Source organism: Panthera uncia, chromosome D1 (assembly GCF_023721935.1).
Source record: "Panthera uncia isolate 11264 chromosome D1, Puncia_PCG_1.0, whole genome shotgun sequence".
NCBI classification, from domain to species: domain Eukaryota; kingdom Metazoa; phylum Chordata; class Mammalia; order Carnivora; family Felidae; genus Panthera; species Panthera uncia.
This window is the reverse complement of record NC_064808.1, coordinates 72,260,764-72,287,726: the sequence shown is the minus strand read 5'-3', so window position 1 is coordinate 72,287,726 and position 26,963 is coordinate 72,260,764. Positions and strand designations below refer to the sequence as shown.

The following is a 26,963-nucleotide window of genomic DNA, read 5'->3' as shown; positions in this document are numbered from 1 at the left end:
TTTTACTTCTTGCAAAAGCCGAAAACAAGTAAGTGAACAAAACCAAATGCCTATACAAACCAGGGTGAAGCAGGCTCAGTGTGGGCTGTGATGAGGCAGAATTCATACCTGAAAACATTTAGTTTAAAAAAAAAAACAACGACAAAACCACCACAAAGACCATATTGTGAGAGGGGGAAAAAAAAAAAGATTTTCATGAGGGAAGGACTCAGTTCAAATTTTTGTGTGTTGAGCGTTTATAGGAACAAACGCCAGACGTCAGACAGATTTTATGTAACAGACTGGGAAACCATGTACGCTTCACTTTTTATCCATCTATCCTTTGATTACACAATCCGTAAGCAGGGCCAAAGAAGGCAGAATGCTTGCGGAATGCCTCTAACTCTTTGATGTTAGGATACTTACTATTATGAGAACAAGTACCTACTATCACAGAAATCTAGAATCACGGAGAACCCCTGGTCTAACTTCCTTGTGTCATAGCTGAGGAGACTGAAGCCAGGTGAAGCAATCATCATACTCATCTTTTATCCTCTCGATTCCCCCAGTGGCGGAAAAATTATTTTATTTCAAAATTTCCTCTCAGAGCAAATAAATGTTAAACAAGTAACAACAGTATTTCATTAGTTCAATAAATAAAAGTTCTTATATTTACATATAAAAACCAACCTTCAACTGCTATATTAAACAATGTAGAGCCGTTGGTTAAAATCACAAGGTCAATCCTCAATCATTCATTTCTTCATCCTTCCTTTCATTCAACCAACATTCAATGAACCCTACTATACCCCTGACATTGTGAGGTGCTGGTGGTACACACTTCAGTAAAATGTGGCCCCTGCTCACCACCCAGTGGGGAAGTGTCAGGCTACAAAACAAGCGACACCAAAATATAAACCCAGTGTGGATGGCACAACTCATTCTCACTGGAGTTTTAGGGGCGGCTTCATCAAGGGTATGGCTGACACATGAGTCAGGCCACGAGGATTTCAGAGGCAACAGTGAGAGCAAAAAAAAGCAAGGAAGTGGCATGTTTAAGGAAATGATCAGCCTGTAGCCCAATCCAAGAAAAGAACAAAGGAGAAAACTAGAAATTCAAATGTTCTAGCCTGAGGATAAAAGTAAGTTTAGTCCAAGTACAAGATAATTTGCTGCCCCCACTGCTGCCTGCCTGACGCATGGGACGTGCTTAGCAAATAATGTCTGGGCAAGTCCTGACCAAGTACGTAATATCCCGGTTCAAGTTACTGAATAGTTTCAGCATTATTAATTACCATGTACTGTCCGGGGTCCAAATCTCCCATCATCCCTTTCAGGTGTGTGTTTTCAGTTCTGACAGCTTTGTATCTCATGTCTGAGACCTGGAAGGGGATCAGTAGGAAAAAGTGAGTGTAAAATTCATAATAAAAGCTCACAATTGTATTAAAATTAATTTTATTCACATAAACATTTTCTAAGTGCAGTGAAGAGAAACGCTTCTTAGGCATGATCATTCCAAATCAGGTATTTGCATTCAGGTCTCTCTTTGGCAGCCCCACTTTACCCTCCTTTCCTGACCAGTGCTAAATTAAAAACAGATACTGACAATAATGATGTTCTTTCCCATACCAAAATTCCATATCACTTCTATTTTCTATTGTATGCCAATTATTACCAGAAAAACCACTATTTAAAACATGCTCAAATAACACTGCCCATTGAATTCTTCACTACCTAATTTTTAACAATATGCAAATATGATTTTGATGTTTAATTTTGTTCTAATATGTCTGCCAAATGGCTCTCTTTTTGTGTGGCCACTTCATTTTGTCTAATTTATTTATTTTTCCCTGATTTTTTCTACTCAGCAGCACTCAGCAATAGTATCTGCTCTTTTATTTACATAGGCCTCATTTCTATATAAAACACTTCACTTGAAAAGATTTACTTTTGTAGATTACAAACTATATTTTCCTTAACAAAAACCTAAAAATATCAAAAAATATAAAGGTGAAAATAAAAATCACCCATAACCAAAAGACAGTCGCTTCAGCAAATGGTGCCGGGAAAATTGGACGGCAACATGCAAGAAAATGAACCTGGACCACTTTCTTACACCAAACACAAAAATAAACTCAAAATGGATAAAAGACCTAAAACGTAAGACAGGAAGCCATCAAAATCCTAAAGGAGAAAACAGGCAACAACCTCTTTGACCTTGGCCTCAGCAACTTCTTACTTGACATGTCTCTGGAGGCAAGGGAAACAAAAGCAAAAATGAACTATTGGGACCTCATCAAAATAAAAAGCTTCTGGACAACAAAGGAAACAATCAGCAAAACTAAAAGGCAACCGATGGAATGGGAGAAGATATTTGCAATGACACATCAGATAAAGGGTTAGTATCCAAAATCTATAAAGAACTTATCAAACTCAACATCCAAAAAACAAATATTCCCGTGAAGAAATGGGCAAAAGACAGGAATAGAAACTTTTCCAAAGAAGAAATCCAGATGGCTACAGACACATGAAAAGATGCTCAACATCATTTATCATCAGGGAAATACAAATCAAAACCACAATGAGATACCACCTCACACCCGTCAAAATGGTTAAAATTAACAACTTAGGCGACAGATGTTGGTGAGGATGTGGAGAAAGAGGAACCCGTCTGCACTGCTGGTGGGAATGCAAACTGGTGCAGCCACTCTGGAAAACAGTGTGTGGTTCCTCAAAAACTTAAAAATAGAACTACCCTACGACCCAGCGATTGCACTACTAGGTATTTATCTAAAGGATACAGGAGTGCTGATTCGAAAGGGCACATGTAACCCAATGTTTATAGCAGCACTATCGCCAATAGCCAAATTACGGGAAGAGCCTAAATGTCCATTGACTGACGAATGGACAAAAATATATACAGTGGAATATTATTTGGCCATCAAAATGAAATCTTGCCACTTGCAACAATGTGGATGGAACTAGAGTGTGTTATGCTAAGCAAAATAAGTCAGAGTCCTATGATTTCACTCATATGTGGAATTTAAGAAACAAAAAAGATGGACATAGGGGAAGGGAAGCAAAAACAAGATAAAAACAGGGAGATGAACCACGAAGAGACTCTTAAATACAGAGAACAAACTAAGGGTTGCTGGTGGGTTGTTGGGGCGGTGGGCTAAATGGGCGATGGGCATTAAGGAGGGCACTTGCTGGGATGAGCACTGGGTGTTATATGTAAGTGATGAATCACTAAATTCTATTTCTGAAATCATTATTACACTACATGTTAACTAAGTTGGATTAAATTTTAAAAATTTCATTTCAAAAAAAAATCATCCATCATCCAGTTACCCAGGTCACTGTTCACACCTGTAAAATATCTTTTCCTATCCAGGTACAACCACTGCCACTATCCCATCTATGCTGTTTTCCTGTGTATTGTACAAGTTGATCAGTTTAAGGTTTATAATTGGACAAAGGCCAAATCTCTTCTTGTTTTTATAATACACAGGATTTAAATAACCACCTTATTTATGAAGTGACCCTTAAATGCCCAGAAAGTTATTGAATGGTGCACGCAAAGCCTCTTGATTTGGGATTAAAAAAAGCAAGTAAACCTTACACTTTTTAATCACCAATTTGACGATGAGTAAAGTGTTGAAGGAATTTCAAAAAAAATGGAAGGAAGGAAGGAAGGAAGGAAGGAAACGGAAGGAGGGAAGACTTTGAAGTTCTTGCAGTATTTTAACAGTAGAACATTATAATTGCAGTTTTTTACCGTGAACCATGCTGTGCGTTGAGTCAATGTTCAGTAAACATGGACTAATTTTCATGTTTCAACATCTATTTTTAAAAAACCCCAAAATAAATATGTAAAATGGGGGGGGTGCCTGGGTGGCTCAGTTGGTTTAGCGTCCAACTCTTTTTTTTTTAATTTTTATTTTTGGGACAGAGAGAGACAGAGCATGAACGGGGGAGGGGCAGAGAGAGAGGGAGACACAGAATCGGAAACAGGCTCCAGGCTCCGAGCCATCAGCCCAGAGCCTGACGCGGGGCTCGAACTCACAGACCGCGAGATCGTGACCTGGCTGAAGTCGGACGCTTAACCGACTGCGCCACCCAGGCGCCCCTAGCGTCCAACTCTTGATTTTGGCTCAGGTCACAACCTTATGGACTGTGAGACTGAGCCCCGCATTGGCCTCTGCACTGACAGCACAGAGCCTGCTTGGGATTCTCTGTCTCCTTCTCTCTCTGTCCCTCCCCCGCTCAAGCACGCTCTCAAAATAAATAAATAAACTTAAAAAATATATATCTCATATACACGTATATGTACATGGGGGTGGGAAGTATCCATGAAAGGCTGGAATAGAGGCCTTTTTTTAAGACAAAAATTCTAATGGGATATAGAAAACAAATTCAAGAAAAAATCTTTGACTAGAGCATCCTGTGGGAGGCGATCAAAATACAGGTCACGAGAAAATGTTAGGACGGAATTTAATGCAATTATCTTGTGCTGTCACTTTTTCCCCGGTTCTTTTTTGATGACACTTTGCATTATTTCGCAAATGATGCTAGCCTCAGAAACAATAGCAAGAAATGCAACGGCTTATGAATCAATGATGAAGACTTACTATCAGAGCCGAGCAAGACAGTGACCTGGACAAGTGCTGTCCTGCCCGCTTGCATACCTGCTGTTTTGATAACATTTTTTCTTTTATTTCTAACTCCATTTTTAACTGTCTTTCCAGAAAGGCAGCTTTCTTCATGATAGTTGCTATAGTGATCTCCTTCTGATGAAGTTCCTCTGTTAGGTCCGAGATTTCATTCCTCATTCTTTCCTGCTCAGAACCATGGCACTCTTCCTCCTGATACAGTTGGCTTCTCATCTGCGGCAGATACATTCCAGCAAATATCAACAGATCTTTTTCTCTAGAAAGTGGCTTGAAGCTTTTGTTAGCCAGGCTCAGCCTTCCCGTCCTCCCTTAAACCTTTGGCAGGCCCCACTTTACCCTCCTTTTCCAATCAAGGCTGAACGAAAAACAGATACTCACAATAAATGACTGATTTACTTGTCTCCTTTCAAATTCAAAATTCCATTTCTCACTTCTATTTTCTATTATATGCACATCACCACTTACCACTGATACTACTTTGACAACCACTTTGACAGGAAGGTGGAGAAAACATCAAGCACTGAACCTCCCGGCTTCATTGAGATATAATTAGTATTCAAAAACTGCATGTACTTATATACGATTTGGTGAATTTGGACATACATGCATGCTACTATCACCACAACAGATGTAATAATCATGCCCATTACCTCCAAAAGATTCCTTTTGTTCCTATAAAAAAATTTTTTTCGTGGTAAGAACGCTTAACATGAGATCTACTCCTTTAAAATTGTAAGTGCATAATATGTTACTGTCAGCTATAGGCCCTGCTCTATAACTTCACTCTATACCCATCACACAACCACTGCAGAATGTGTGATGGAAGAGGTCTGGACTCACTACCCAGAGGTGGATGGACCAGGCATGTTTTTTAGGGAGAAAAAAAACTGGCTTAGAACGGTTAGGTGCCTTGTTCAAGGTCATAAAGCTATTAACTGGCAGAGCCAGGACTAGAACCTAGGACTCTTGGTTTTAAATTCAGGGCTTTTTAACAGGCACATGAAAAGACGTTCAACGTCGCTCCTTATCAGGGAAATACAAATCAAAACCACACTCAGATATCACCTCACGCCAGTCAGAGTGGCCAAAATGAACAAATCAGGAGACTATAGATGCTGGAGAGGATGTGGAGAAACGGGAACCCTCTTGCACTGTTGGTGGGAATGCAAATTGGTGCAGCCGCTCTGGAAAGCAGTGTGGAGGTTCCTCAGAAAATTAAAAATAGACCTACCCTATGACCCAGCAATAGCACTGCTAGGAATTTACCCAAGGGATACAGGAGTGCTGATGCATAGGGGCACTTGCACCCCAATGTTTATAGCAGCACTCTCAACAATAGCCAAATTATGGAAAGAGCCTAAATGTCCATCAATTGATGAATGCAGAAAGAAATTGTGGTTTATATACACAATGGAATACTACATGGCAATGAGAAAGAATGAAATATGGCCTTTTGTAGCAACGTGGATGGAACTGGAGAGTGTGATGCTAAGTGAAATAAGCCATACAGAGAAAGACAGATACCATATGGTTTCACTCTTATGTGGATCCTGAGAAACTTAACAGAAACCCATGGGGGAGGGGAAGGAAAAAAAAAAGAGGTTAGAGTGGGAGAGAGCCAAAGCATAAGAGACTGTTAAAAACTGAGAACAAACTGAGGGTTGATGGGGGGGGGGGGGGAAGGGGGGGTGGGTGATGGGTATTGAGGAGGGCACCTTTCGGGATGAGCACTGGGTGTTGTATGGAAACCAATTTGACAATAAATTTCATATATTAAAAAAAATAAAATAAATTCAGGGCTTTTTTTTTTTAACTACATTGTGTGTACTGTTTGTGACTGAATGCTATGTTTTTCAGAATCACGTTATAATAAATTTCAAACTTCATGTATCCATGAAAATGCATCACCTCCTGCCCTTAAGCCTGTGGAGTCTCCTATTCTTAACCATAGTTAGGCCTTCCCTGTCAGCAACCTCTGGTTCACCTTGGGCTCCTCCCCACCCTGTCCCACCAAATACAGTCAGGCAGCAAATGCTGTCCCTTGCGCTTCTAAATCTCTCCTCTGCTCTGCATTTCTACTACCACTGTCTTAGTCCAGCCTCTTACCACCTTTCTAGAAATCATTAACTGTGTCTAATTCTTGAGATCTGGAGATAAAGTACCCAATCGTCAGTCTCAAGAAGATCGTGGTCTGTTGGGGGAGACAAAAATAAACAATCAACGTCAGGGGTATGTAGTGGAGGGATGCTTAACGCAACCTGGGGATGTCAGGATGGGCTTCTCAGAGAATGGGACGTCAGACAAATACTGAAGGATGAATAGAAGCCAGACGGAAGGCAGGGGTGGAGAAGGGCTCCCAGGCAAAGAGTGAAGAGTAGGGGTGAGAGAGAATGCAGACACAGTGAAGCAAGAGGAGTCTGGAATGGCCGGGATTTGGCGTGTTGTGAGACATGAGGCTGGAGAGGTTGGTGGAGCCCATCCACAAAGAGATTTATATGAATTTCTCCAGGGCACTTACTTCTAAAATTGATTTTATTTTCATCTCATCTTTAGACATTTCAGGATGTATCTGTAAAAGAATAAGGGCACTCTCTTTCTCTTTTTAAAAAATAGCCAGAATACCAATGTAATATCTTAAAAATATTAACAACTCCTCCATATCATCAAATATCCAGGCAGTATTCAAATTTATAAATGTGTCAGAAGCTCAATGTATGTTTTTCTGTTTGTTTATTTGAATTGTGATCTAAATATGTGGACTGGATCATATCTTTCTTTTTGTGTGTGTTGTAAGTAGTCTGTATACATCATCTAAGCCATGCAAGAGTTCTCTGTTTTGCAGAGTGAAGGAGTTAAGTATGTAACTTTTCACAGTCACATTCCTGGTGACAGGCAGTCTGATTCTAGGACCTTACTACCCATTGTGCCATGTAACCCATGGGCACAGGGCCCTAGAAGGTGGTTCACACATTGGAAAAAGCTAGCATGGGATGACCTAACATGGAAAGGACATGTGTCCAGAAGGCAAACTTGGCTTGTCCTTAGCTTTATACCACCAACCCCCCTGTGATTTCGTTCTCAGTACTAACATTTTTAGAATTTCAGAGTTTGACATGACCTTAGGAATCACATGGTCCAACTCCATCATTGAATAGATGAGGGGGAAAAACAAAAAGGACTCACCAGGAAGGGAACTAACTGGGTTTGAGTTACCCAACTCCGAAGAGCAAAAGAAGGGACCAGGAGACAGAGCGTACAAATGTCCCCACCCTGAGGACAATGTTACAGGTCTCATTTTGTCTCCAATCTTCTCTCTCTGGTTTTTTTTTTTCCTTACAATTTATTTGATGAAACAACAGGGCTGTTCTGGGGTTTGTCCCCGTTTGGATTTTGCTGATTACATCCCTGTTGTGTAGTTAACATGTTCTCTTAAAATGGAACTTTTAAAATGTGCAAACATGAATATCCCATTATGAGAAAGGAATAAACTATTTTTATTATTTTCACAGCATTTAGATACTAAAACAACATGCTATACTGCAAAGCTTCCTGCTAAATGAGATTAATTTACCGACCTCTAAATGACTTTTGGCTTTATTAAAAATGTCAATTTTATCACAAAACAAAAATAGTTCTACACTGAAAAACAGAGAAAGAAATAAAACACTTGCAGGATTCATAATACATGGCTCTTGTTGCTTTTATTACAAGAGAATGAAAATGCTCTCCACAAACACTTCCTGGGAGCTATAGCTATTTATACCCAATTCATTTGTTACCTTTTCTGCACAGCAGTGCATTATCTAGAGGTCTCCAAGAGCCCATGAAGAGAATTTGTGCCTAGCATTCTCTCCTTCCATGTCAAAACTGTGCAATGTCAGTTGATTCCTTATTACTCAAGGTTTTATTGAGTGTGGGAGGTTCAGAATGGTGTAACTATACTTTAGGTGGCTTTAATCAACCTTTGTATCATAATGCATTCACTGGGGACACGAGTAAAGAACAATTTTTCAAAGTTATACTTTTAAATAGCAGTGAAATCAGTTTCATGGGAGTATGTGAATAATATAAGGAAAATGACCGTTAATTCATAACACCTTTTCTACACTTAATAGCTAGCTACCTGACGGTCAACTCTTTGGGAGACAGGATTTGCCTTTCACATCATTGTAGTTCCTACAGAAATGAGCAGAATAGCAAGAGTCCTGCTAGATGCTCAATAAATGATTGTTGACTTTATACAAACAGCAACTGAATTTATGAACCTACACAATTATGGGAGACCTTCACCTTCATTCATTCTCCAAATACTTATTTTCACTTTTGTGTGCTGGGATAGATGATAATTCAAAGCCACGCTCAGGTCTTTCCAATTGTTTAGATCATATAATATTGAATATTTAGGTGTGATCCTCAAACCTAAAGACCAGAGATGTGGGTAGCAGCCATGATAAGCTTCATGGAAAGGAAGCCACCATTGGATTTTGCTAGGGAGAGAAGAGAATATGCTTTCTGTAGGCAGCTGGGAACCACAAGGTGTTCAAGGACAGCGCCCGGGCCTCATTCACCCTTGTATTCCCAGCTCCTGGCAGACTACTTGGCACATGTTAGGTGCTTGGTGACAAAGGGCGGGTGTAACCAATACCAAGAGCAGTCTTCGCTTACTAGACGCTCCCTCTGAGCTAGGCGAGCCCTGTTCTAAGCACTTTACTTGCAAGTTTTAAACGGATTTTAACTTAAGGGAAGAGCGTGGACTCTGGAGTCAGACTGCCTGAGTTCCAATCTGACCTCTGCTGCCTAACAGCTGTGTAACATCGGGGGAAATCACCTAACTTCTCTGTGCCTTAGGGTCCTCAAATGAGAAAGGAAGATAATATTAGCACCTACCTTATAAAATGGTTGCGAGGAATACATGAATTGAGATTTGTTAAGCCCTCAGAACAGCTCCCGGCACAGGTCAGTGCCAAGTAGAGGCTCTTATTAGCTCAGTTAATCCTCATCGAGATTTTATGAGGGAGGTGCTAATTATCCCATCCCCAAGCTAGAAATGCGGACCCTGAGCAGCTTGCACAGGCAACTTCCCCAAGCTCATGCACCTAATATATACGGTTGCATGCCTGAGTCTGTGCTCTCATTCTTCTCGCCATAAGCTACCTGTCATGGGGCCACAAGGCCCTTCATGTTTTAGGCACGACGGTGACTGAAGGTTTGTATTTTTCACAGCGTCGCCCAGAAGAATGTCAGAATTAGCAGGCTGGTAGGTTATTATCTTTGGGGGAACTATAGAAGGAAAAAAGAAGGGAATGAGAAGGAAGTGTTTTCCCCCTCTGTATTCAGAGGCTTCAGAAGCCCCTTATTTTCCATACCTTGTTCAACTCTTTTTCATGATTTGGCTGATCTAGGATCACTGAAAACAACTCTTTCCTTTTCCTTTCTGGTTCTTTAGTTGAAGGTGAGTAAGATGATTCATGTCTACAGATTAAAGTGAATAAAAATTAAACTTCGCAGAGTAAACTGTGGGGATTATATTGTTAATTTAGACGATTGTAGGTTGCAGAAAGAGATTATTAGTTTATTGGAAAATTTTCAAGCTACAGAAATTGCAAATGCTAATACATTCAGATCCCATAAGTATTCACATATTTAACTGAGTGCAAATGGTTTTAGTGACAAAAAATAAAAGGTAGCAATTAATATGGAATTTCAAATATACGTTGAAAATGGGCAGAATACTGGCTTTGCATATGTAGATAAGATTTTTATGTAAGAAGAGTGTTTTCTGTAATAAAATGGCTTTGGAACCCCTTAAGAAAAGGAAACACATCTAACTTGCTTCTACATTGTGGAAAGGAACTATGTCAGGGGGAGTCCGAAGGGAGCAGGGACTCCATAAAAGGGATCCAATGTGACTAAATCTGACAGCCTGCCCAGAGAAAGTTCAAATACATCTCTTCTTTGGCTGCTTCATTTATAAAATGGAATTGCTAGCACATGTGGCTACCAGAGGGGAGAAGCAGAAACTGGTACAGAAAATACAATTTCCACAGGAAGTCTGGAGAAGTAGAAACAGGTTCCCTTCTACATCTGGGAAGCTGGTAAGTGAAAAATCACTAAAAATCACTTGCACTAGCCAGGCAAGGAAAGTGGCATGCTTTCAATGGCTTGACTAATCTGGGCAAGTCTGGTGTTCTGAGGAATGTACCCACGTGTGAGTGAGTACAATTTCAGATTTCCAAAGAACTTCTTAAAAGGTTTCATCAATCAAAAACTTAAGCCACACAAACAAAACAAAATCTGAGGAATGACAGAGAAATAATGAATGTAAATATTGAAAATAAAGGGATCTTTAAAAGGTATAAATTAATAGTGATATCCCTGAGGTACTTGTATCTAGACGGGATTGCTTTTCTTCTGATAATCAAATATATATGTTAACTGTAGAAAACAGAGTATATCAGAGTATATACTGCTATTACGTTATCATTAGGGAAAAAGCATTGTTGGCGTTTTTGTGTATACTGACGGTCTTTTTTTCTAGGCATGAGTGTATAAATATATACATATCTATAAATATACCTATAAATATATAAATATATATATCTGCATATCTGCATAGGCATATAGATACTATTTCCGTACAATTAGAATGTACTGCACACATTTTTTAGTCCCTTCTGTTTCCTACTCAGTCATCTATTGTGAGCATTCTATCCAATATTCTCTTTAAACATTATTTCAGAATCAGTCTTAAATTCTTCTCATTTGCTATTATTTGAAAGGGGTGAAAAATGAAATTTCCTATTTTTCAATTCTTCCTAAGCAATTTCAGGGCGTGGAATGCTGATCTGAATGGGGGGGCGGGGGGAAACACCTCATTATGGTTGTGTAAATTTCACTGAGTGATCAGAACAAACATCAAACTTCAACGTGGACAAGTTCAAAGAAGAAAACAATAATCATGCTAATATAAAATGCTAATATAAATAGATAAAGGAATTATCAGTTGTCATGTAGAAAAGGAATGTTGGAATTATTTTTAATAACTCTCAGAACATATCAGCCCAAGGTGCTTCTGTAGCTCAAAAAAAGAAAAAGCTAACAAAATCTTGGCATTATTGACAAAGGATCTGAAAATGAATAAAAGCATTCCTATGCTACTTCTATAAAACTATTGTGCATCCGCACTCAGAAGTCTGGGCTGCTTCACCTTAATACAACTGTAAAGAAGAAACAGAGTCCAAATAAAAGAAACCAAAACAATAAAGAGGCTGGAATCACATTCATATGAGAACAAACCAAAGGATTAGACATTTTCAATGGGAAAGAGGAAGGCTAAGAAGACAGCCCAAAGTCTAAGATACAAGGGAAGCTGTGAAAAGTTAAGTATCTATCTTTTCATCAATTCTCAGAATACTAGAACTGAGGAATACCCTCCAAATGAGAAAGATGAAAGATCAAAATAAATACCAACTTAAATAGAGAATGGCATTAGGCAGGACAAAAGATTTGTATTGGCCAAATATGCAAATAACTGCAAGATCTTAGATTAAATCCTATATTGAAGGAAAGTTGGCAATGTCTGGAATTCAGCATTGGCCTTGTGAGACAGCCCCACAGAAAGGACCTACCATGCTCTTACATAAAACCAGAGCTAGGCAGGGGGTGCAAGGTTTGCTTTTCTAGGACACCTCTTATGTTTTTAGGCATATGCATTCTTTGTGCAAAGACATTTCTCACCAACTCACCACACTGGAACAGTGCCTTGTGTATTATATTTTTCCAATAGATTTCTTAATGACCAGTGATAATAATATATAACTTGCATGTGGAACATGCTATAATGTTGACTGGTGAATAGGCATTCTACCGTCTTTGGTGAGACACACAATAGGTCATTTTTAGGAACCTTAATTTGCCATTTGCCATTTGCCATAGCATAGGGCTCAAAAAAATTTGAGCAGGTCCCACAACTTTAATGAAATAATTACTGCCTTTGAAACAATGTTATCATCTTTCAAGAAAATATCCCTTACCATTTGGTTAGTCAATTTTTAAAGTCCTATCACTGGTCTTGCATGAACCTTCAGATTTGAGAAGGATTCAAGTTCCAAGGAGAATGAGAACATCAATGAATAGAACAGTCAAACTTTCTACTCACAAGTGTAAATATTTAATAATCCTTAGCAATCCCATTTCCTTTGTGGTTATGGAATACACAATATCTGCCTGATTTTAAAAGAGGAAAAAAAATCTGTTCTAACAAACGCTTAATGCAACTGACAAGGGAGTGAGTATGGAGACCAAAATAAATCACAGCATTTACAAGTGAAAAAATTAATAACAGGTTTATAGGCAATCAAGATAAAAACATCTGAAAATATGGAATAACTCTTATTTAGCAATATATATAAATATCAGCTCTATACTACTGCTTTTACAATCTCCTGAAAAATACAAGTCTGAGAAAATTTCTGATGTTCTGCGATACAGAAGTATCCATACACCAGAATAAAATACATTTTTCTAGGAAAGTAAATACATTAATTTTGAAGGTGAAATAATCACTGATTTTATTTTTAATATCTAATATTATCCAATAAATAACAGCATGTAAATACAAAACAAATAGACTTTTCATTCTAGTTTTAAATCTAAAGCTCTTAAAATCTTCAAACATCATGTCTTAAACAGTTTCTCTCAGGCTTCTGAATATAAAGAATATACCTTTTCTTATTTTCATGAGTATTTTGGCACTCTCCTATTTTTAATAATTCCCTGTGCAGCTGTAATCGTTCCATTTCTATAATTCTCAAGAGATCATCACGTGACTGTAACTCACTTTTCACTTCCGAGAGTCCTGCTTCCATGGCCTAAATAAAAACATCAAAAAAAATGTTCAATGTTCATATCTGGATACCATGATGTATAGTATATCTAAAAATATTTAACATCTATGAACCAGCTTAATTTCAAATAAACTGGTATTTAGTCCTTTTTTAGTCCTTTGCTGGCTCTGTCTTACAGAATTTCATTCCTTCATTCATTTATTCAACAAATATTTGCTGTGCCCTTATTATGTGCCCAACACTGAGGATACCAAGACTGTTCTGTGAGCTCACAGTTTAGTGATAAAGAAAAGACAAAGAATAATCAAATAATCACACAAACATGGTCACATTGTATGTAAATTTGAGAGAAGCATAAAAGTAGGAATAAACGATTAATGTGTAAAATTCGGATTAATGCAAATAATTACCAATTTAAACAAGACAATAACCAACAGAGTGAGTTGTAAACCATGGTCTATGGTTCCCCTATTGCCCAGTAGTAGTCCTACTTTATCTGGCAACTAGAGACACCAGCAATCCTGTGAGCCCACGGTCTTATTTTGTTGACCAGAGGCTTGAGCAAATTTAAAACCTGTTGGGAAGGGTCCAATCAGAAGAGAGGAGGATTAACAGTAATGGTGTGGGTTCTTGAGAAGTAGGTAGGGTAGGTCCCAAAGCACCAGGGGAAGAGTTGTGTAAAGCAAAAGGAAAGAAGGCAGGAAAATGGAATGTAGACCAGCATATGCATCTGGGTATGGAGAGAGAAGACAGTGGCTCTCTGTTGGCTTCTATTTCCCTTGGGAGGTAAAAAAAGGCAATGTCACTGGAAGAAGGGGAGGTGGCGGCATGGGAGTGATTTTTAAGAGTGGAGAAGGTTTGAAATGGCCTGCAATGGGAATGGGAGAATTAGCTGAGTGGAGCAACAGAGTGGGATTCCTGGCCATGTTGCGTGTTCATTTGAGATCTGTGACCCTGGCCTGTTGAGAGTGATTTTCTCCAGCAGTACTTGGCTGTTCTCTGGGGGCGAGGAATGGCAGAGTGCTTCCATATCACTGGATTTCTTTTACTTGCTTCTACAGAGAAACTATTATTTATTAAGTGTACCTGACCTAGGTCATCAAACCCATCGCCACTTCAGTAGATGAGGAAATTGAGGGCCATACTTGGTCCAAAGTTACATAGCTTACAAGCGGCAGATTTTGGAAAAGAAAAATCCAGGTCTTTTGTCTACTAGTCCAGTTGGAACATTCAAGATGCAAAAATAATTTGTTTCAAGCAAAATAAGTGACATAGACCTGTAGCTTGCTGGTAAAGACAGGGTTGGGTTATTATGAGGGCAGGAGGTTCCTCTGCTAATAAAGGCTGCAGAGAACACTACAGATATTTTTTAAAAAATCATTTATTAATAATTTTTTCTATATATCATTAATAGATTTATTTGAATATAATCCACATCCCATAAAATTCACCCATTTAAAATGTACAATTCAGTGGGTTTTAGTATATTCACAAAGCTGGGTAAGCATCACCACTAATTCCAGAACATTTTCATCACAACCAAAATAAACCCAATACCCTTTAGTAGTCACTTTCTATTTTTGCTCCCCATCACCCCTGGCAACCGCTATGGTATGTTCTGTCTCTATGGAACTACCTTTTCTGGACATTTCACACAAATGGGGTCATACAATATGTGGCCTTTGTGACTGGCTTCTCTCACTCAGCATAATGCTTTTATGGTTTACCCACGTTATGGCATGTATCAGTATTTCATTCCTTTTTATTGATAAATAATATTTAATTGCATGAATATACTGCATTTTGTTTATTAATTCACCAGTTGATAGACATTTGATATTTCTTCTTTTTGGCTATTATGAATAATATGCTATAAAATTTGATGTACAAGCTTTTGTGTGGACATATGTTTTCTTATTCATTCTTACTCCCAAATTCACAGAGCCTAGAAATATCATTATGCAGACAGCATAGGATATATGAGTTCCCACCTAAACTTTTTTTTTTAACCTAAGCCTTAAATTTGTATTATTTTCTGGGAGACCTTGAGACCTGGGTTCAGTGAAGGACCTAATTGCAATACTTTGGCCCCAGAAGTTCCTGGCTGACCTGGAAATAAGAGTAAAAATGTATTGAAATGGATGCTTTAATAAACTTGTTTGCATAAAGTCACTGTTTCAAACAGTGTGGATTTTTCAGATGAGGCTAAAATTTCAAAAAGGAACAAACAAAAGAAATGTGAAACAATAGATTAGCAAGTAGAAAAACAAATTAACTTGACGTGAATGTCATCCATGACTTTGCCCAATTGAAGTAGGCACCATCTGTGCTCCCTGTCTTGCAAATTTGCCTCCGGAGCAATCTAACTTGGAGCTGTGGGTAGACAGCTCGGTCTTCCTTCACTTGGGGCAGGGGAGCATAAAAGGGCTGTAACTCCAGGCCAATGAAATGCAAAGTCACCATGGGCTGGAGTTAACTAAAAGTCTGTAAAATGTTTACTCTAATTAGAAAATAATACCTAGAAGAGTGATATTTGAAGATACTCCCTAACCCCCCTAGGGATAGGGCTCCCTATCCCTAAGGAAAAAAAAAAGCTTCTTTGTGATCTCGCTACACAGGTGAGAGAATTTATGTCAAAACTGAAACTCTTCATAATACAAATCAATAATAATGATTTGACACATTTTTCTAACATGAATGAATATGCAAAAGATTTTAATTATAATTGACAGCATTATGTAAATTGACTAGGAAAGTACAAGAAAAGAGGTTTTGTTGATATTGGTAAATTGAGAGTTGTTCTTTGATTGATGCAATATCCCTTGAATTCAACATTAATAATACCAAGTTGACACAAAATTAGTGAATTTATTTAACTTAGATGTGGTTGGCATGCTTTTGCATAAAAGTCAAATTATTTATTTGTCAATGTGGATGCAAATAATTAGGAAAATGATTCTTTGGTACTTGATTCAGTTACTAGAACACTCTCAAGTTTGTTTGGAACAGCTGAGGTATGTAAATCTGCTTTTTTAAAAAGTAAACTCAATCCGCCACATGAGGCTCAAGCTCATGACCTCAAGATCAAGAGTCACCTGCTCTACTGACTGAGGCAGCCAGGTGCCCCTGTAAATCTACTTTTTTAATTGTAAATTTTATGAAATCTAAACACAGATCAAGTATTTCCAGTAACTACTTGGCTTCCAAATTGAGATATGCTGTAAGTATAAAATACACACCGGATTTTGAAGACTTAGTATGAAAAGAAATGTAAAATATCTCATTAGCTCAATAATTTTACACTGATTATATGTTGCAATGATAATGCTTTGAATATATGTTGAATGAATATAAATAAATTATTATTATGTTTTAATTTCACCCATTTCTTATGACTTCTTTTAATGTGGTTACTAGAAAAACTTAAATTCTTTTTGTGGCTTGCATTCTATTTCCACTGGACATTGCTGCTCTAGTCCCATAATGACACATTGACAAATAAAAAAAGGTCAATTTTTTTGGCACAGATATTAGAAAAATGCAGGACAATTTCTTTTTGTCATTAACCTCCAATAGGAAATGCTGCACATTTTTAAAATGTGAGTGTAGTACAGCCTAGTAAATAATTCTATGCAACGGAATTAGTATGTATACTGACACATTTCAAAGTTGTGGAAAGACAGTGAGAAAAAAATTCAGATGCATCTGGCATTAAAATATGCTGTAAACTAAACAGAATTTTATATACAATAAGTGACAATAATTCAAATTGAAATGGTTGCCTTTTTAAATTCATGTGCAAGATGTGGAGCATTGTCATATGACAGTTTTGCAAAAAGAGAAGAGAAACTTCATTCTAAATATATGCACTGGTTAAGTGATTAGTTACCTCTAATTATTCCCATTTGGTAAAATATAAATTTTGCAAAACAAGTTTAAGGCCCATCTGTTTAGTTAGAACTTTGCCGAATGGTCTGAGAGAAGCAGTGATTTTTAAACCTTCAAATCAGCTACCAAATAGTAATTAATTGATCTCCTCTTATTTAGTGTTGCTTTAAAGAGAATGAAACACAGGTCAAATTTGGAAATAAAACAGGGAAAAAGCTAAATAAAAGCATTATTTTCAGCATTTTTTCCCCAAATGCATCAAAAATAAGTAGTGTTTTTTTGGGAGTAGAATCTTATGTTAGCTATCTTGAAGTTTTTGAAACAAACTACTTCTCAAAGATCTTTTCATTAAAGCTGTAACATATTTTTTGTGTAAAAAATATTCCAGAATAATTCGGTTAGTTTTTTTTTATGTTTTATGGGTTTTTTATGTTTATGTTTTTTATGTTTTCTGTACGCATATACAAGACATATTATATATTACAAAACAACTTGATTACTTAAATACAATTTGATACATTTTAATACATTCTTGTTTGTTCTCATTTCATTATTTATTTATTTAAATTTTATTTTTTCCCCTATATATATTTTTTATTTTTATTTTTTAAATTTACATCCAAGTTAGTTAGCAAATAGTGCGACAATAATTTCAGGAGTAGATTCCTTAAAGCCTCTTACCCATTAAGCGCATCCCCTCTCCTACAACCCCGCCAGTAACCCTCTGTTTGTTCTCCATATTTAAGTCTCATGTTTTGTCCCCCTCCCTGTTTTTATATTATTTTTGCTTCCCTTCCCTTATGTTCATCTGTTCTGTGTCTTAAAAGTCCTCATATGAGTGAAGTCATATATTTGTCTTTCTCTGACTAATTTCGCTTAATGTAATACCCTCTAGTTCCATCCACGTAGTTGCAAATGGCAAGATTTCATTCTTTTTGATTGCCAAGTAGTTTTTTTTTAATAAATGTGGTTCTTGTATAAAATATAAAATGGAGATTATTAGTTTAAATTTAATAATGATCCTAGATCCAAGGATAATTAAATCTTTTTTTTTTTTTTTTGTGAACCAAAATCTGTAAAAATAATTTTGGCAAATTCTCTCATAGCAGTTGGTAAATAAATAAATATCATATTAAAATAAAAGAATTAATCCCATGTACAATGTGGCAGGATGGGGGAATGAGGAGTTTCCCCAAGACTAAAAAAATAACCCCTGGGAGTTTAAGTGGCAGAAGATCAGAAGTGGAAGTCTGCCCAGACAGTGACCTCCAAAGTATATCTTAGAATGAGAAAGGAACAAAGTGGGACTACAATGGGCCAGCTGACTTGGGAGAATTGGTAGAAAAGGCTGAATGCTTGTAGGTGGTAGATAAAACCATAGAATGTGTCAAGTAACTGGGATATCCATGAATAAGAAATATACATTTAGTAAAGAAATTGGTAATGACCAATTTATGAATGCTGGATAACCTTAGTGATGCAGAAGAGTAAAAGAGAAAGAAGGAAAGAAAGAAAGAAAGAAAGAAAGAAAGAAGGAAAGAAAGAAAGAAAGAAAGAAGGAAAGAAAGAGAAAGAAAGACAAGATTGTTGGGTTAAGAAGAAAATTAAATATTGGAAAAATCAGCAATCCCATCTACCAATGTGGAGGTTACCTAAAAAAACAAACCAAACCAAACCAAACCAAACCAAACCAAACCAAACCAAACCAAACCAAACCAAACTCCAGGCTACTCTATGGTAAATGATTATGGTAAAGTGAACAGTGATAGATCACAGGGAGGGCCTCCATGCCTCTTATTGGAGTAATTAGATTGTTGAAACCTCACCAAAATCCTGGGTCTCCAACCCAGGATTCCTGCAAGTCAAAGGGGCACAGGGTCAGAGAGAGTAGTGGGGACACAGGGTGGCGTGAGGCTAAAGGGCCATGAGTGTTAGTTAGGCATAGAGGTCTGTAAGTGAGCGCTGTTATACTGTACTGGTAATGCATTATTATTATACTGCGGCAGAACCAAAGTTCATTCTGGTGGGGTAGGGTATTTAAGGGATTACTGAATTTACTCATCAAGTGAGAATTACTTAGTAAGAGGAAATATGAATTGAAGTTACACATGTGATAGAAAATTATGTAATCCATACACCTGTTAACTCATCATTTATACAACTCGTGGGCAAGATCAATTGAGAAATAAATAATCACCTGGCACTGTCTTTGGTACATTTTCAGTTCTTGCAAAAGCTTCTGATTTTCATCCTGTAACTTATTCCTGCTTAATGCTATTTCACTCACAGCTGATTTTAGTTTTTCAATAATGAACTCATCTCTTTCACTGGCTTCACAACTGTGATCCGGTTCGCACATCAACTGAGGAACTTCTGAGCTGCCGTCTTCTATGCACTGTTTTTTACCATTTAGTTGAGTTTGGTAACTTTGTGCCTGTTTCTGAGAAAGCGAAGACTGTGTCAATTAAATGGAGAATATCATATTTAAGCTTACATGAATAAAATTCAAGAATGATAGAAAATATTTAGGAAAAATCTTTAAATATGTTTATAATGAAGTTTCACTCTTTGTAATTCAGTCTTGGGTTTTTTCTAAAACTTCAGTTTTGGATGACAGAAAGAGAAAATACATTTGTATAACCTCAGAGTCAAGATGCAGAGTAGGGTAGGAAGCCTGGGGTAGGGAAGTCTTATTACGCAAGAAAGAATATTTACAAGAGGAAAATTGTGGATGTCATTACACAGTACTTGAAAGTATCTATATGATGAAAAATAAAATAAACAAACAAAAGCAGTTGGATTGTAGGAAAAAGCAGTCAACACAAGTAACAAGCGTTAATAACTCTTAAGGTACAGACACTTCTATACATCGATATGAAAAAGAGAAATAACACAAAAGGAAAATTGGCAAAGTTTGTAAATAGGCAATATGCAGAAAAGGAAATGAAAAAGGCTCAGAAGGATATGAAGAGGTGCTCAACCTTGTAAGTAGTCAGAGAAATGCAAAACAAATCAAGCCAATACTACTATCAGTCCGAGTTGGGAAAAAATAAAAAGACTGATAACATTCCATGTTGGTGAAAGTATGGGTACTCCCATAGACTGCTCATGAATTGTACATTACTATAATCTTTTGGGAGGTAATATGCTAGTATTCATTTAAAAATCTGAATGAACATAATACCCTGTGGCTCAAGAATAATTTCTAGGATTTTTAATCTAACAAAAGAAAAGTACTAGCATTTAAAGATGTCTATCAGAGGATATTTGTTATAGTATTATAATGGCAAAAAACTAGAAACAACCTGAATGTTCATCAGTAAGGAGATGATTGAAAGAATTATGGTATATCTACTATATACTATGATATATATATGGTAATGTAAACCATATACTATCAAATATCATGCAGAACTAAGTAATGACTTGAGAGAGTATCCATACAGAAAGATAATTATTATTAAGTAAAACCACAAAATTTTAAAAAGGAAAAATATATAATTTCTCCCAAATCCACATTTTACGTGTTTGTACAAACAAAAGAAAAAGTATGGAAAGAAAAACACCTACTAAGTGTTTGTATTAAACGGAGAAGAACGGGGTGGAAGATGAAGCTATTAATTTTACATTATTTTGTATTGTTAAACTCAGAGAACATAATAAACATATACTTCAAGTAACTTAAAGAATGAAAAATAAGAAACAAAACCCAAATCAAACAAAAACCATAATTTCTCACTGGCTTTGATAAAAAAATTCCAAATTCCTTAGATGAGACTTTAAGGCTTATTATAACCTGCATCCAACTCACCAGCCTTACCATCTCCTACCTTCCCCACCTTCCATACAGACTCCCAACCAGTTGGCTCATTTTCTATACCCAGAATTTGCCTTTTGCTCTCTTGCTTCGGTGATTTTGCTGTTATTTCCACCACCCCAAACATATTCTCAAAATACTGTACATCTTCTTCAAGGTCCAGCCCCAGTCTAACCCCTGCTGTAGGATATTTGCTCACTATCTCAGCCCCACTATCCCCCTTTCTCCTCTGAACGCTAAAAGGGTTTCCCATTCACTTGCTATAAATTATCTGTAAATATGTATGTGTGTTCTACCTCTAAGCTGTAAGATTCTTGAGGTCAGAGACCAAGCAATCTCAGACTTTCTAAGCGACTTGCCCATAGACATGCAAAAACATATGTTATTTAATGACATGATGACAATGGACACTTTAAAAAGTACCATCCTTTGAGACACGTGGACTAAATTCACCATTAAAAATGTTCATGCACTTGTGACTTTACCCAGTATTAGACCTGTTCTGGTTATTTTCCTGTGGTTAGCATTTCTCTCTGTAGTAAGATTATGAAGATAGCAATAGTTAACCTCTAATTTTTTTCTAAGTTAGAGGATAGTATTAGATAATGTACCTGAAATTGATTACACTTCTCAGATAATAATTTTTGTTGAGCATCTAAAGAAACCAGATGAGTCTGATACAGTATCTCTTGCTTGTCCCATTCTCTTGATTTTGCTCTAAATTCCTTTTAAAAAAGTGGAGGTACAAACATAAATTGAGGAGAATTATTCATTTAAAAGCACAATGAGTAAGGCTTCTTTCATTTGTACATTTTCATTCTAAAAAACTATACCCATTCTTTTTTCCCATTAGGAAAACAAAGAAACAAAAAAGTATTAAATCACTCATCTTGGATTTATCACTAGACATAGTTTCTAATTCTTGTCACCAAACCTGTATCCTCGGTTTTGGTTGTTTGTTTGTTTTTATGGGGTGGGGCTTAGACTGATTTAGTGACTTTGTCAAAATGTGGGCAAGGTTTACTTACACTGTTCTTACCTTTCAGATATACTAATATTTAGCATTATCCACCCAACAACCTCAATCTTGAAAATAAGTATTTCCCAGCATGCTTTAAGAGGAGGCAGGAGCATATTTCTTAGTTCTTTACAAGTTCTACAACAGGTAGAAATGAGCTCAAGAATAAGGCCAAATAAGCTAGAAATATGTGTCACAGACATATCAGCACGTGCTCATAACAGTCCTGGCTTTCTTGATCTTCTAGATGTATTGGTTTCAAGACTAGCAAGCCGACACAATATATCCAGTAGTTATGGGACTACAGAGAGACCTAGAGAGCTTTATGAGGATTTTTGTAGAGATTGGAGGTGTCCTACCAGGTTCCAGAGGGTCTGTAGAACTTGCCTAAACCTCCAGAGTAAGTTCTCCATGCTGAAAAAATTTTTCTGGGTCTTCAAGGTTGCGAGTAAGTCAAGGTCATTAAAATTAAGAATTTCTAGGGGAAGCTACATTATTATATATGTGTTTTTAATCCTTTACTAAATACTGGAAGATGGAACTAACATTTCTTTAGTGATTATTATATGTCAGGGACTCTGCAAACCTTCACTTGTAAGATGACTTTAACTTTTTAGTATGAAAATTTTCATACTTGCATAAAAGTAGAGATTAAAAAAAAACTCCCCTTCACCCAGTTTGACTACCATCAACCTGACCATCTTTATTTTGCCTCTCTCTCTCCACACTTTTTTGTTGAGTAGTTTAAGCCAACTTCCAGACCTCATGTATTTTCACCCCTAAATGCTTCAGTGTGCATTTAAATATACATACACACACACACACACACACACACATATACATATATGTGTGTGTGTGTGTGTGTGTATGTGTATATGAACATAATACCCTGTGGCTCAAGAATAATTTCTAGGATTTTTAATCTAACAAAAGAAAAGTACTAGCATTTAAAGATGTCTATCAGAGGATATTTGTTATAGTATTATAATAGCAAAAAATTAGAAACAACCTGAATGTTCATCAGTAAGGAGATGATTGAAAGAATTATGGTATATCTACTATATACTATGATATATATATGGTAATGTAACTCCCATGTACCCTGAGAAACACACACACACACACATACATATACATATATATGTGTGTGTGTGTGTATATGTATGTGTGTGTGTGTGTGTGTGTGTGTGTGTGTTTCTCCCATAACCATAATGTCACCTATAAGGTATTTTTAACCCTATTTATTGGTGAAAAAAATGAAATCCCTGTGAGGCTAACAACTTGCCTAAAGGTCACAGGGCAAATAAATGCCAGTGCCAACTGAGCTAACCTGAGGAAGACATGAAACTAGCTTGACACAACATGCTCATTTCTTCAAGTTTTTGCTCAAGTAGTATATTCATGGAACGTGAATGTTCACAGTTTAACACAAAGGATATGGCTTTGGGAATCAATCAGTCAAGAAGTCAAGAAGTGTTTTAAACTGTCATATTCTTCCACAACAACATGCTCTTTCTCTTACCAGACCAGTGAATAATATTTGTCCCAAAGGAAAAACATGCTTGGATGTAGACTAAAACTGGAACAGCCCATCTCTTACATATTAATTTTTCATACGGCTCCAAGTAAAAACAGGTACATGAAATGTTTCCATAATTACACAGGTTAAACTACCTACAGAGTGTGCTTAAAAACTTTTATGTAAGTACAAACATATCAGGTCATATTTTGCTACTAATTTCATCTACAAATTCATGAAACATATTTTATGTAAAAATGTAGTTCCCTAAATGTAAAAGTGTTCACACAAATTACTTCATATTAATTTCAGGCCTTTTTTTTTGTATGAACAATTTATATGAATGTGGTTCTCCCATAAAATCCCATAAAAAGTCAACCAGAAGGCTAACCAGTGACTTGATCTCTGCATTTTTAGGGAAAGCATATGTATTACAGGGCACATCTTTGGGCATCTTCTATGAAACCAGGATCTTTCTGAAGACAGTCTGGTCACACCACCGTCAGCATGTGGTTACACATGGCGCAACTTCCTGTAGAGTCAATTTTACATCATGATGGTAGTAATTTTGTATTTTAAAAAAAAAACCGGTACATTATTCAGCAGAATGTAAAATCTACAGGAATTTAAAAGCTAAAACGCAAGCCTTCCAGCAAAGTTGTTGCAATAGGCTGGTTTTAGGGCTGTGATTTTAGATTTTTTTTTCTTTTAAAGACATTTTGAAGGGAAAGTTTGAGAAGGATTGTTAATTGCAGAATAAAATGATGCAAATGAAACAGGACAATGATAATTAGACAAAGAGGAAGGAGGTAAGAAGCATTAGACCAGGGAAAGGGGCAAAGCTGGGCTCAAATATGGGGAGCAAGAGAAAGGAACAGATCAAAGATTCTTGGGTATTCACCTGGGTGACTGGGGGGTACCAACCATTATCTACCAGTGAAGTGGAAGAAAGGGAGATCATTGGCTGGAGATCAGGGTGGTGGTGCTGGGGTTTAGGGCTTGAGAATCAACGAAGAAACAGAGTGGGCTAACTTGATAAGGGTCAACTTGAGGCCAATTAACATACAATAATGGAGGAGCACTAGGAACTAGGCTAAGGTTAGAAAATAGAAATTTATGGTAGAACCTGTCTGTTACATGACGTCTAGCAGAAACCCTCAAGAGCATTAGGGAAGAAAAACAGCTGGTTTGTTTTTTTCCAAAGTTGGGAAGTTAAGGGGATAAAAATAAGTGCATTCATGACACAGTAAGCCATTTTAGGGACGGAGGGCTATTTTGGAGTGGCGCCACCTCTTTTAAGAAAAATACCCCTGAAACTTCGAGCACTGTTCTGAAACCTGTTATGAGGCTTCATTGGGATTTAAGTACCTAATAGTTAAATAGCCATTAAAAGATTTATTAGCTATTCCATTTAACTGACCCCAGGGATGTCCTTCAATTTCACTCAACATCTGCAGTTTCTTTGAACTCTTTTTTTTTTTTTTTGGCTCTCCAAAAATGCTGATCTGTATAAAAGATGCATAAATCAAAGTGATGTTTTAATTCGCTAAGTGCCTAGAGGGAAGGTGCGCTAAGAAAATATATTCAACGAGAAGCTGATTTGTAATGGTGTTTGTTACCACGGCCGTACATGCCATTGTGTACACCAGAGACAAACAGCCCACAACAACAGCAATCAATCCTTCCAATGCGTGAGGAAACTAAGGAAATACATACAGCTCACCTCTAATTTCTGGTTCAGATTGCTCAGTTCAAAGGGCATTTCTTCTCTGGGGTGCAGTAATTCTTTTCTCCGAACTTTACTTTGTTTCATCTGGTGTAGTCTCAGTTTCTCAAAGCTATTCGTCAGTTTGGAAAACTGTATATAAGAGAAAATGCTCACGTTTTACCATTACTGGTGCTTCTAACTTGATTTCACCGGAGTTCTTTCTTGGGCACGTCTTTGAAAATTTAAGTCATGATTAGAAAATGCGGTAATGCTTGAATGTTCTGATTAGTGAAGACAGAACCAGTTATTAAAACTAATTATTGAAACTGAACACAATTCAGTTTTCATGTAAATCTGGGACCTGATGAACTGCACAGTTAAATGATTCACTTCATAAATGTTTTATTTAGTTCTGTTTTAATTTGTGTAGCAAAGCTCACAAATTTTAAAAACCAAGTTTTTTCTTTTACTTAGTGCCATCTTGTGTTGACAATTTTAATTTCAGTAGCCCCATGTATAAGATAACAAGTGTATACTTTATTAAAGAAAATTGAATACTTAATTTAAAAGATACAAACAACACAAACTACTTATCGATGACAGTTTATATAAATTTAAGTATCAAATTGATATCATCTTTTTCGTACCAATAAGGAAGAAAAACTTAGACTCTGCACTATTTTTTCTGTTTCTTGTTATACCTTCAAATAATAGATTAAAAGCAGCATGGTCCATAAAGTGAAGAAATTTCTATATAACTGTTTATAAGGGTTTTTTGGTTTTGTTTTAAATTTTGAAACAATTCAAGATTCACAGGAAGTTGCAAAGATTTTGAAGAGAGGTTCTGGGTTCTTCCAATATCGACATCTTGTTGAACTATGGTACAATAGTAAATCCAGGAAACTGACATTGGTACAATATATGTGTATAGTTTTAAGCCATCTTATCACACGGGTAGATTTGTGTGCCCACAACTTTGATCGAGATACAGAACCATTCCATCAGCACAAAGACCTTCCTGCCTTTTTAGTGACGCTCGTCTTCCCACTCTTAACCCTTTGGCAAGCACTAATTTGTTTCTATCTCTAGAATTTTGTCATTTGAGAATGTTCTAAAATGGAATCAAACAGTATATGACATTTTGAGATTGGCTTTTTTCAGTCAGCATAATGCCTTGGAGACACACGTGTGTATCAATAGTTCATGCCTTTTTATTGCTCAGTGTTATTCCATGCTATGGATGGAACTAGCATTTGCTTGACCATTTACATATTGAGACATTTTGGATGTTTCCAGTTGTGGGATGTCACAAATAAAGCTAGGAACAATTGTGTCTACTTTATCTGATATTAATATGGTCACATTTGCTTTCTTTTTCTTTCTCACATAATTTTTTAAATTGAGATATCATGCACCTACCATAAAGTTCACGCTTTAAAATATAAAATTAATTGGTTTTTAGTATATGTACAAAGTTGTACAACCATCATATTACTAATGTGAGGGTATTTTTTA

The 26,963-nt window shown here is 36.7% G+C and overlaps 1 protein-coding gene across 3 annotated transcripts in view; it reads right to left on the bottom strand.

Annotated features, from left to right (window-relative positions):
- The window catches only part of DEUP1 (deuterosome assembly protein 1), an 82,611-nt gene that overhangs the window by 30,006 nt on the left and 25,642 nt on the right, over positions 1–26,963 (bottom strand). For all 3 annotated transcript variants that reach the window (XM_049653440.1, XM_049653430.1, XM_049653435.1), the window contains exons 5-11: positions 25,464–25,598; positions 21,815–21,928; positions 19,584–19,826; positions 13,377–13,522; positions 10,019–10,124; positions 4,668–4,865; positions 1,275–1,361 (exon numbers count right to left, since the gene is read on the bottom strand). In XM_049653440.1, the coding sequence (XP_049509397.1) occupies positions 1,275–1,361; positions 4,668–4,865; positions 10,019–10,124; positions 13,377–13,522; positions 19,584–19,826; positions 21,815–21,928; positions 25,464–25,598 (1,029 nt within the window). The remainder of the gene's footprint in view (positions 1–1,274; positions 1,362–4,667; positions 4,866–10,018; positions 10,125–13,376; positions 13,523–19,583; positions 19,827–21,814; positions 21,929–25,463; positions 25,599–26,963) is intronic.